Source organism: Trichosurus vulpecula, chromosome 5, assembly GCF_011100635.1.
Source record: "Trichosurus vulpecula isolate mTriVul1 chromosome 5, mTriVul1.pri, whole genome shotgun sequence".
NCBI lineage: Eukaryota > Metazoa > Chordata > Mammalia > Diprotodontia > Phalangeridae > Trichosurus > Trichosurus vulpecula.
Genome location: NC_050577.1, coordinates 219,352,480 through 219,364,673, shown reverse-complemented (window position 1 = coordinate 219,364,673; position 12,194 = coordinate 219,352,480). Strand labels below are relative to the sequence as shown.

The 12,194-nt window shown below is 41.9% G+C and overlaps 1 protein-coding gene across 1 annotated transcript in view; it reads right to left on the bottom strand.

Annotated features, from left to right (window-relative positions):
- Positions 1–12,194, bottom strand: part of FGD6 (FYVE, RhoGEF and PH domain containing 6) — a 182,352-nt gene that overhangs the window by 62,775 nt on the left and 107,383 nt on the right. Inside the window, exon 6 of the mRNA XM_036762145.1 lies at positions 1,107–1,258. Coding sequence (XP_036618040.1) covers positions 1,107–1,258 — 152 coding nt within the window. The remainder of the gene's footprint in view (positions 1–1,106; positions 1,259–12,194) is intronic.

Genomic DNA, 12,194 nt, shown 5'->3' with positions numbered 1-12,194 from the left:
GCTTGTTTTCTCCATTAGACTGTGAGAGCTCCTGGAGGGCAGAGACTGTCTTATGCCTTTTTTTGTAGCCTCAGAACTTAGCATAGGGCTTGGCACATAGTAGGTGTTTAATAATTAATAATACTGATTGACTGGTTTATATGATGTCTCCCGTTAGACTAGAAGCTCCACAAGGGCAGGGATTGTCTCTTTTTGTGTCCCCAGAGCTTAGCACAGTGCCTGGCACAGAGAAGGCACTTAATAATTGCTTAATGACTGGCTGCTTTAGCAGGACTGTTATTTATCCAACTAGAACTGTATGCATTGGCCTAGCTTTAATGCTAATGACTGACATACACAGTTTAAATGACTTGCCAGGGTCACAAAGCTAGAGGTCATTGGTGAGAATCTTTTGGATTCTAAGCCCTACATTAAACTACCTCTCAGACTGAAGCCAAAATAAAGTGACAAAAATGATAGTAGGACCCGGTCACCAAAGCTTTTACATCCAACCATTGCAAACCCATTTGTCAAGTCCACATGTACCAAGAAAATTAGAGATATCAAAATTAACTTCAAAGACCCAGGCAAGGAATTTCTCCTTAAAAATAGGTCACACTCTCTTATGCTATTATATATACCATATGTACACTATTTCAGGGAAAACTGGGAAGACGTGTATGAACTGATGCAGAGTGAAGTGAGCAGAACAATTTATATGATAACACTGTTGTTATAAAGAAAAACAACTCTGAGAGACTTTAGAACTCTGACTGAAGCAATGGCCGATGACAATTTCATAAGACTCATAATGAAATACGCTACCCACCCCCCCACCCCCCCAAAAGAAAGGTGATCCACACAGACCCATTTTCACTGGATATGGTCAATGGGGGAAGTCATTTTACTTGACCTTATGTTTGTAACTGATTTTTTTTTTCTTTTTCAAAGGAATGGAACGGGAGGGAGAAAACTGTCATTGGCTGAACACATAAAAGTGTAATTTAAACAATTTTTAAAAAATAGGTTACATTCATCCTAGGTCACTTCTAGCGTCTCCCTCAGAGGTTCACATTACAAACCAACTCTGGATCCTGCTCAGCATTCTTTTTTTTCCTTTTTCTTACCAGTTCAACATCCTTTCTTCCAATTCTTTCAGGAGATCTCGATTGAGTTCATACAGCTGAGGCAAGTAGTACAGGATCTGATTCAGGATTCTGTCCTCAATCACTGGCTTTCCAAGCTGCCTGGAGGCCTGGGCTACTGCATCCCGGAAATCCTGCCAGAGTTCAGAAGAGGAGGAAAAAAAAATACATACACACACTCCTAAGTGGAAAGCAAGAGCCCAGTTCCAAATGCATGCTTCCTCCTCCTTGCCCCACCCTGCTGTCTGTTATCCTGAAGCCAAGCAAAATTCTGGGCAAGGCTGCAAACCAAGGATAATATGAGAGATGTAGGACCACAAATCTAGAGTTGAAAGGGAGCTGAGAGACTACTTAGTGCCTATTATTATGATGATTTATAGATTATTGTTTATTAGTACTATTTATAGATTCAAAAAAAGTTAGGCCCAGAGACATAAGCAAGATCAGGGAACTAGGTGCTGGTGGTAGAGATCTTTCGATGCTTAAATTCGATTATTTAAGCTCTGTTCCATTTTAAAGGGTTAGAATGCCTTTAAGAACTATTGTAGCTTGGATTCTGAATGAGACAATTCCTACCAGTTTTAAAACTATGAAAAGCCAGGAGAGGGGATGGTGCCTATCTACTTTTATTAGCTCAATGTTCTGTTAATCAGCATTTCTATAGAACAAATATTTTTTCTTCCTCCTGGAATTTTTCATTAGGGCTCAAAATGAACCACAGTTGTTGAGCTGACATACCTCTATCAAGAACCCAATGGATTAAGATCATAACACTTAAGCAAAAGCCAGTAATAAGAACTGTGTTAGTAAGGTGACGAGAGAGTCAGGAAGGCCTGGGTTCAAATTCTGCCTCTGATATGTAGTGGGTAAGAGACTAGGCAGGTGGCCATCCCACTGCTCTAGGCAGCTCTTTGAGATTTTAAGGTAGGGATGAGCTGTTGATTCATATTGGTGAAGGGTATTAGGAAGGACTGGGTTCAAGTCCCATCTCTGACACATAGTGGTCGTGAGACCTTAGGCAAGTCATTTTTAAAATTTCCACAACTCTGTGGAAAACTCTGTTTGCTATTTTTGCTGATACTGAGTCGTTTCTGAACTTTTCTTAGAACAAAGTGTTTAAGCAAAACCAATCTACTCGGTGATATCATGTCTAATGGAGTATTTTGCTGTTCGGTCATTTTTCAGTTGCGTTTGACTTTTTGTCACCCCATTTGGGGTTTTCTTGGCAAAGATACTAGAGTGGTTTGCCATTTCCTTCTCTAGCTCATTTTACAGATAAAGAAACTGAGGCAAACAGAGCTCAGTGACTTGCCTTTGGTCACATAGCTACTAAGTGTCTGAGGTCAGATTTGAACTCACAAAAACCAGTCTTCTTGACTTTAGGCCCAGCACTTCGTCCACTGCACCACCTAGCTGCCCTCACATGTATTATTTTTCCATATTTTATAGATGATGAAACTGGCTGAGCATGGGACTTGCCCAGGGTCACACAGCTAATAAGTAACTAAGGTGGAATTTGAATTCGGGTCTTCCTGATTCCAACCCCAGTGTTCTATCTGCTGTGCCAAGGCGCCTTCAGAGGTTTTACAAAGGTGGAAAAAACAGTATACAGAGACTTGGTGTTGGACTTCACCATTGCTATCTATGGAAGACATGCCTTGCTATGCTGATGGGCTCATTGCTACAAGGCTGGACAGCAAGGGGTCATTTCTTTGGCCACAGAAACTAATAAGCCATCTACAGAGGCAGGGAGAGAGGTTATGGCTCACCCTCTAAGAGACACCACCCATACCAATAAAGACAGGGGTCAAAGTTTTGTTGGCATGAGAATCTCCTCCATTTATAAAGACCACACCCCCTTCCAAGCCTTATTAGATGGTTTTTGTAAGCTGGGACAGAGAAAAAAAATCACCACTTTCTGGCAATGAGCTTCTCTAAAATTACCCTCAATGTTTCTTCAATGACAGATGCTAGATCTGTACCCAAAGCCTCTGAAGCTTCATTTTTCTGAATATTTAGAATAAACCAAAACCTTCAAATTTCTCAAAAACAAAATTCCAAGATTTTAATAGAAAAACCAGGTCTAAGTCTATCATAATGATGAACTTTTTTCAGAGGCAGGAAAAAAAATCTAATAAGAGTATTTAGAATAAACTAACATAGTCTAACTTTATTCTTGTTAAAAATAGACAATATAGTAACAAATAGATCTAGTAAGTTGATCTGGCAAACGAAACAGTACTTGAACCAAGTATTATAAGGAAATAAACCAATATTTAAGTGCCTATTACATACCAGGTACTAAATCTTGGAGATACAAAAAGGGTACAAAGACAGTCTTGCCCTAAAGGAGCTTACAATCTATAATATTCTATTACAAGTACAGTATGAAAATGTATGCCTGTGAGCATCAGGATAGGTAGTGAGTCAGGAAGGCCTGTGTTCAAGTCCCACCTGTGACACATAACAGGCTGGGTGACCCTAAGTAAGTAATTTCCCTTCTCAAGGTTCCAGGTAGGTTCTGTGAGTTCTAGGTGGGCTGCTCATTTATACTATACAGAGGAGGCTCACACAAATAAAATAACAGGTCTAAATGCCCCAAATACTCTCCTCCCAAAACATAGCATTCATGTATCATTTTTAGAGCACACAGTGGCTTCATAGGTCATCTACGACCTATAACTCAGAGTGATGATGATGATGATACGCTGAAGGTCAGAGGAAAGATCTGCACCCAGGTCTTGTAACTCCAAATTCTGTGCTCTTTTGACACAGGCCATCTTCAAGGCCAAACTCTGTACTTTTAAAACAGGACGTCACATCTAATGACAGGGTAATCTGGATGAATGGAAATCCCATAGGTAGCAATTTCCAGAGAAGCATTTAATTCAAGTGTCAACCTATGATTTGTGCCTCATACTCATCAAACCTATTACTTTCACAATCTCATTGGCTACAAAGGATGATTTCTACTGTTAGCAACTATTATATATAATAAGAGCTGACAAATTCTTTTAAGGGACAGACGGGAATATTTAAAGTTTATTTCAGAAAGCCAAATGTTCCAAAAACCAGATGGAGGAGAGTGGCTAGATCCTACCTCTCAAGCCTCCCGACCCCTAACAGCTTACTTCGGACAGCACATAAAAGCAGCTAGAAGGTGGCTTCCCAATGAACTAAAAATGGATTCATTTCCTGCCATTATTCACTGAGGCTAGAAAATACCTCACTGTTCAAAAAGCCCATTTCTTAAGAACATGTAAACAAGAGCCTTAAAAAAGGCCTAAACAGGAAATGTTCTAAAACTCTGAAAAATGCTCTCCAAGTTTATTTTTTAAATTTAGGGCTTTTTTTTTTAAACTTAACCTATTTTTCCTCCCTCCTATCTCCTCTTTCCCGCTGAAAAACAAAACAAAACAAAACTCTTATAACAAATATGCCTAGTCAAGAAAAATAAATCCCTTCATGGGTTAGGTAAAAAAAAAAACCCCAAAAAACAAGAAAAATCATGGCTCATTTCTCCATCTGAGTCCATCATCTCTATCGGGAGGTGGGGGCCAGCTTCAGCATGGGTTCTCAGGAATCCTGGTTGGTCATCCATTGATCTGAGCTCTTTCAAAGTTGTCTGTCTTTACAATGTTGCCATTGTACAAACTGCTCTCCTGGTTCTGCTCACTTCATCATTTCATATAAGTCTTCCTTGTTTTCTCTGAAACCATCCCCTTTGTCACTCCAAGTTTGTCTGGCAGAAGCTTCCTAATGCCCTAGCAAGGGCAGCTAGGTAGCACACTGGATAGAGTACCAGGCCTGCAGTCAGGAAGACCTTACTTCAAATCCAGATAGTTGTGTGACGCTGGACAAGTCACTTAATCTTGTTTGCCTCAGTTTCCTAATCTGTAAAATTAGCTGGAGAAGGAAATGACAAACCACTCCAGGATCTTTGCCAAGTAAACCCCAAACAAGGTAACAGAGAGTCAGACATGATTGAAAATAACTGGACAGCAACAACAACAAACAATGCCCTTGGATGAAGTCTTTCCAGTACCAACTACGCATATGACTTGTGGACTACAGAGTCTACAGAGCACTTGACAGAATCCAGAAACCTCCGAGGCCATCTAGTCTCCTTCATCTCTGAACAGGAGCCCTGCATCTTATAACATCGTTTTGAGAAATGGTTGTTCAGTCTCTACCTGGAGACCTCACTGAGAGGGTGGGAGAGAAGGATGAAAGGAAATAGAGGAGGGAGGGAGGGAGAGGGAGAGAAGGGGGAGGGTAGGGGAGAGCGAGAGAGACAGAGACAGAGGGAGAGGGAGGTGGGGGGGGAGAGAGAGAGAGAGAGAGAGAGAGAGAGAGAGAGAGAGAGAGAGAGAGAGAGAGAGAGAACACGAACGCACTGGGCTTGGAGTTAGGAAGACCCAGTTTCAAATCTGGCCCATTTAGAAGCCATGTGACCATGAATAAAATCACTTACCCCTCAGTCTCAATTTCCTCATTTATCAAACAGGGAAAATAATGATACCTGCAATGCCGACCTTACAAGGATTTTGAGAGGCTCAAGTGAGAAGGAGAGGGCTGTCCCCCCTGCCTGGAATGCATTGCTTCCTCACTTCTGCCCTTTAGAATTTCTAGTACTCTTTAAAGATCAGCAGAAACTTCCTATACGAGGTCTCTCCTGATCCCCTTCTAACCTTAATTCCCCAAATACCATGTATTTTGCATATACTTATGGGTGCATGTTGGTCTCCCCAAGAGTCTAACCTCCCTGAGGATGGAGTCTGTTCCGCTTTCATCTTTGTATACTAATCATGGTGCTCAACATAGGATGTTGTTCTGTCATTTTTCAGTCATGTCTGACTCTCTGTAACCCCATTTGGGGTTTTCTGGGCAAAGATCCTGGAATGGTTTGCCATTTCCTTCTCCAGCTCATTTTACAGATGAGGAAACTGAGGCAAACAGGATGAAATGACTTGCCCAGAGTCACAGAGAGAGCAAGTATCTGAGGCTGGATTTGAATTCAGGTCTTTCTGACTCCAGGCTGGTGCTCTATCACTGCACCATTTAGCTGCCCAGCAAATAGCAAGTGATTAATAAATATCTGATTGAGAAACACTAATGATAAAAAGATTAAAAACAACACAGTCTCTCCCCTCAAGAAACTGACATTCTACTCAATAATTCCTAATTATGGTGAACTCTCTTTCCCCACAATAAGACTATGAGGCCGATATTATCCTCATTTCCTGGTTCAGTTAATAAACATTATTAAGCACCTACTATTTGCGCTAAGCACTGAGGATGCAAACATGGAAAAGACAGCCCCTGCCCTTAAGGAGTTTCCAGTCCAATGGAGGAAAATAAGACACAAAAGAAAGGCATGATGGAGAAATCCAAAGGAGTGCACTTGGTCGGGAAACAGAAGAAACCAGAGTCCACTTGTCCAGGGTCACCTAAGCAGTCAGGTGTCTTTGACTTCAAGGCCCATATGACTTCCACCACATCACATTGATCCCTTCTACCCTATAATATTTCATAATCTACATTAGTTACGTGAGTGGCAATAATTGTGTCATTTGATAGGAGATGGTCCCAAGAGTTGAGTGACTCACAGAACTTAAGTCTAAGAACTGTTTGTTCATCAATGCAGGAAGACCCATTCTTCCAGAAATCTAAGCGACGAATGCACTTTTCACTTGGCAGTAAGGGAACATTTTTCCCCAGCTGGAAGGTATTTCCTCAGCTGTGACAGTGGCCACAGACTTCAGCTGCTAAACAACTTAGAACCCCTATCGAGAACAGCTCTCGCCAGACTACTCTGACCATATGTCTGCCTCCCTTGCCAAGGTGCGGGGAAGGGGGTGGGGGGAGCTGGCTTATTCAAAACAGATTCCACAGATGTCAGCCAGAAGCAAAATGGACTGGGACTGTGGGTATGGAGAATTCCTGCCTCTGAATGAAGGCTTCATCTGCATCCCAGAGAAACACTCACCTTGCCTGACGCTATCAGGGAGTTATAAAGTAGCTCTGGGCAGATGGATGTCTCAGGCTAAATTCTTGATGAGGATTTATTTCAGAATAAAAATAATAATAACTGATGTAATGTGTGTTTGTAGGTGCCACCAGGGCACAGTTTGGGGCTTGAGTTCACCAAGATGATCGAAGAAGAGGTTACATATCTTCTCCAGCTGTGATCTGCCCAATATAATTTTTAGCTAAAATGTTAAGAGTTCAAAGCAAGCATTCAATTCCAGAAGGCCACCATCTGAAGCTTAGCTTTTGGTAGAGGAGACAGATGTGGCTCCACCTTTCTCCAAATCCCCTGCCCCCCCCCAAAAGTGTCCTGTCTCTGTGTTACCAACAATGGTTTACCACTGCAGTGACCAGTAAACATTATTTTATAAAAACGAGGACTGCATCATTATACTGATCCCTTTTATAAGTGATGAGAGTCCAGATAAATTTGGGAAAAAGTGATGCTGCTTGAGAGTTAGTGGTCCAGCTTTGACTACCACGGCCTCGCTAGATGGCAGAGGCTGAAGGTATCAGAGCTGTCACTCCTGAAATCTTGCTTGCAGGAGGCACAGCTGGTGACTTAAAAGGGGGAAAGAATGGGAAGTCTTACCTCTACTGCCCTCCACACACTCAATATTCTTTTTTTATTTTTTATTTAAATATATTTAATATTTTAGTTTTCAACATTGATTTCCACAAGATTTTGAGTTACAAATTTTCTCCCCATTTCTACCCTCTCCCCATTTCAAGATGGCATATGTACTGACTGCCTTGTTCCCCAGTCAGCCCTCCCCTCTTTCAGCACCCCCCCCCCATGCCCTTTCCCCTTACTTTCTTGTAGGGCAGAATAGCTTTTAAAACTTTGAGTTGCAAATTTTCTCCCCTTTTCTCTTCCCACCCACCCTCCCTAGGAAGGCAAGTCATTCAACATAGATCACACATGTATGATCATGTAAAACACTTCCACAATGCTCATGTTGTGAAAGGCTAACTATATTTCCTTCCATCCTTTCTTGTCCCCCTTTATTCAATTTTCTCCCTGGACCCTGTCCCTTTTCAAAGGTGTTTGTTTTTGCTTACCTCCTCCCCCATCTGCCCTCCCTTCTATCATCCCTCCCCTTTTTTTATCCCTTTCCCCTTACTTTCCTGTGGAGTAAGATACCCAATCGAGTGTGTATGTTATTCCCTCCTCAAGTTGGATCCCATGAGAGTATGATTCACTCATTCCTTTCACCTGCCTCCTCTTCCTTTTCAACAGAACTACTTTTTCTTGCCACTTTTATGTGAAATAATTTACCCCATTCTATCTCTCCCTTTCTCCTTCTCTCAATATATTACTCTCTCACCCCTTAAATTTATTTCTTTTTTTTTTTTTTAGATATCATCCCTTCATATTCAACTCATCCTGTGCCCTCTGTCTATATTTCCTTCAACTCCCCTAATACTGAGAAAGGTCTCATGAATTACACACATCATCTTTCCATGTAGGAATGTAAACACAACAGTTCAATTTTAGTAAGTCCCTTATGAATTATCTTTCTTGTTTACCTTTTCATGCTTCTCTTGATTCTCATATTTGAAAGTCAAATTTTCTATTCAGCTCTGGTCTTTTCGTTGAGAAAGCTTGAAAGTCCTCTATTTTATTGAAAATCCATATTTTACCTTGGAGCATTATACTCAGTTTTGCTGGGTAGGCGATTCTTGGTTTTAATCCTAGCTCCTTTGATCTCCAGAATATCATATTCCAAGCCCTTCGATCCCTTAATGTAGAAGCTGCTAGATCTTGTGTTATCTGGATTGTGTTTCCACAATACTCAAATTGTTTCTTTCTGGCTGCTTGCAGGATTTTTTCCTTGACCTGGAAACTCTGGCATTTGGAGACAATATTCCAAGGAGTTTTCTTTTTGGGATCTTTTTCAAGAGGTGATTAGTGGATTCTTTCAATTTCTATTTTGCCCTCTGGCTCTAGAATATCAGGGCAGTTTTCCTTGATAACTTCTTGAAAGATGATGTCTAGGCTCTTTTTTTGATCATAGCTTTCAGGTACTCCAATAATTTTTAAATTATCTCTCCCGGATCTATTTTCCAGGTCAGTGGTTTTTCCAATGAGATATTTCACCTTGTCTTCCATTTTTTCATTCCTTTGGTTCTGTTTTATAATATCTTGGTTTCTCATCAAGTCACTAGCTTCCACTTGCTCCAATCTAATTTTCAAGGTAGTATTTTCTTCAGTGGTCTTTTGGACCTCCTTTCCCATTTGGCTAATTCTGCCTTTCAAGGCATTCTTCTCCTCATTGGCTTTTTGGAGCTCTTCTGCCATTTGGGTTAGTCTATTCTTTAAGGTGTTATTTTCTTCAGTATTTTTTTTTGGGTCTCCTTTAGCAAGTTGTTGACTTGTTTTTCATGGTTTTCTTACATCACTCTCATTTCTCTTCCCAATTTTTCCTCTACTTCTCTTACTTGCTTTTCCAAATGCTTTTTGAGCCCTTCCATGGCCTGAGACCAGTTCATGTTTCTCTTGGAGGCTTCTGATGTAGGCTGTTTGACTTTGTTGACTTCTTCTGGCTGTATGTTTTGCTCTTCTTTGTCACCAAAAAGGGAATCTAGAGTTTGAGTTTGAATCTGAGTTCATTTTCGCTGACTGTTCATGTTCCCAGCCAACCACCTGACCCTTGAGCTTTTTATCAGGAAATGACTGCTTGTAGAGTACAGAGTACTTTGTTCCAAGCTTTAGGGTCCAAGCACTGCTGTTTTCAGAGCTACTTCTACTCCACCATCACCCCAGGCTCTGTCCCAGCAGAGCTACTCCTCCCCCAAGAACCGCCAACCAGGACCACAATACAGATCCACGTAGGGCACAGCAAGAGAATCTGCCTTTGTGCCCACAAAGTGCTCCTTGCACTCCCGCTCTGATATGCTGCTAGATTCCTCCCACAGTGTGAGCCAGGGATTTGGGAGGCGGCTGGTGCTGCACCACCTCCTCCACCCCCAGAGCTGGTGGCCAGACTGCTCTTAACTCAATCCCACAGTTTCCCCCTAACCTGCTCTTTGGCGTTTGTGGGTTGAGAAGTCTGGTAACTGCCACAGCTCACTGTTTCATGGCCCCAAAGAGTGTTCCGGCTGGCTGATTCCAGGTCTGGTCTGTCCTGGCACGGCCCACGCTGGGCTGCCCTCCGCTCTCAGCACCGAGCGACAGACCCCTTCCCAGCGACCACCCAGGCTCTCCTGGGCTGGAGACCTGTTTCCCTCTGCTATTTCATGGGTTCTGTGGCTCTAGAGTTTGTTCAGAGCCACTTCTTACAGGTGTTTGGAGGGATTTGGGGGAGAGCTTACACAGGTCCCTGCTTTCCAGTGGCCATTTGGCTCCAGCCCCCCACACTCGATATTCTAGCCATAGTAGTCTGCTTGGTGTTCCTTGACCACAGTCCCATCACCACACTTTTGCCCTGGATGTCCCTCCGTGATGGGAATGTTCTCCCTCCTGAACTTTGCCTCTCAAGCTCCCTTCAGGGCTCAGCTCAGATGCCACCTCACACAGATGGCCTTTTCTGGGCTCCTCAGCTGCTAGAATCTTCCCTATGCAGTGAAGTAGCACAGTGAATAGAACACTGGTTAGGAAGACCTGAGTTCAAATCCTGCCTCAAACACACACTTGGTGGGGCAATCCACTTACTATGTTTCCTCGCTTGAAAAGTGGGCATTGAAACAGTTCCTCCAGAGCTTTGCACATAGTAGGTACTTAATAAATGTAATAAATGGTACTTAATATTTATGGACTGACTGATCCACCACGGTGATTGTGACGCTCAGAGGAGACTCGCATTTAATAAATTCTTTGCAAACTTTAAAATGCTATGTAAATGCTAGTTTTTATTTTCTATCATCATCAACATCATCACTATTATTGGAGATAGAGTGGTAATAGCTGACAGCCTTAGGAAAGGCATCATTTAGGAATGGTACTTACCCTGTGCTTTCCAGAAAGCTAGGACTTATATGAGGCAGAGGTGAGAAGAGAGAATGTTCCAGACATAAGAGGCAGGCAGAGATGTGCGGTCCTATATGGCCAGGATGACTGGCCCCAAAAGTTCTTGAAGGGGCCACCATATGAAGATGACTGGAAAGGTAAGTGTGAGTCTGGTAGCTGGGGGCGGGGGGAAGGGGGGCTTAATTGCCAGAGTGCAGATCTCTTAATTTCTTAATTTACTCTTAGAGGTGTTAGAGAGCCACTGAAGATTTCTGGGGGAGGCACATGTGTTTTAAGGGGCATCAAGTTAGCAGCTATGGAAGACAGATGGGAGAAAGGGAAAAATGGAAGCAAGTATACTATATAATTATATGGCAGAGAGGGCACTTTAGGGAATGTAAGTGAGGAAATATACATATCTATATATACACACAAATACACACATATGTATATGTATATATGTACAGATATGCATACACACACACAGAGTTATCCCTTCCATATTGAGACTTTCCCCATTGTAGATTTGATATATCGTGGGTCAGCATAAGAAATTAAATCAGAATTTTGGGGGAGTTTTGTGGAAGCCACAGACGACATGCGAAGGCCAGCTGACAACCCAGAAAAGTTTAGAAATTCAGAAATGCATAAAATATATGTATAGTCTTGTATATTATTGACATAGTTTATTTTTAATTCTGTAAACACTCCATAAAAGAAAAAGAAAAAAATTCAGACTTCTTCTCTGGTACAAAGGGAGGGCCAAAAAATTTTACATGGATTCTCCAGATCATGGGGGCACTGTGCCCCCAATCCCCACAATGTGGAAGGGATAACTGGATATATGTGTGAAGATATGTGTGTACATGTATATATGTGGGTATGTATATAAAGAGACATATGTTTATATCTATATAAACACATATATAGTTGATATTGTCTTTAGTAAAAACCATCCACCTCCTTGCTCTGGTCACCCACAGAGGATCTAAACAAAACCAATAGAAATAAAAGTAACCTAGAGAATGAAGGCTGAAGCTCCAAACAGATGGTCTACCTCATGGGGTCATGTTTTCTATGTGGAGTGCCAC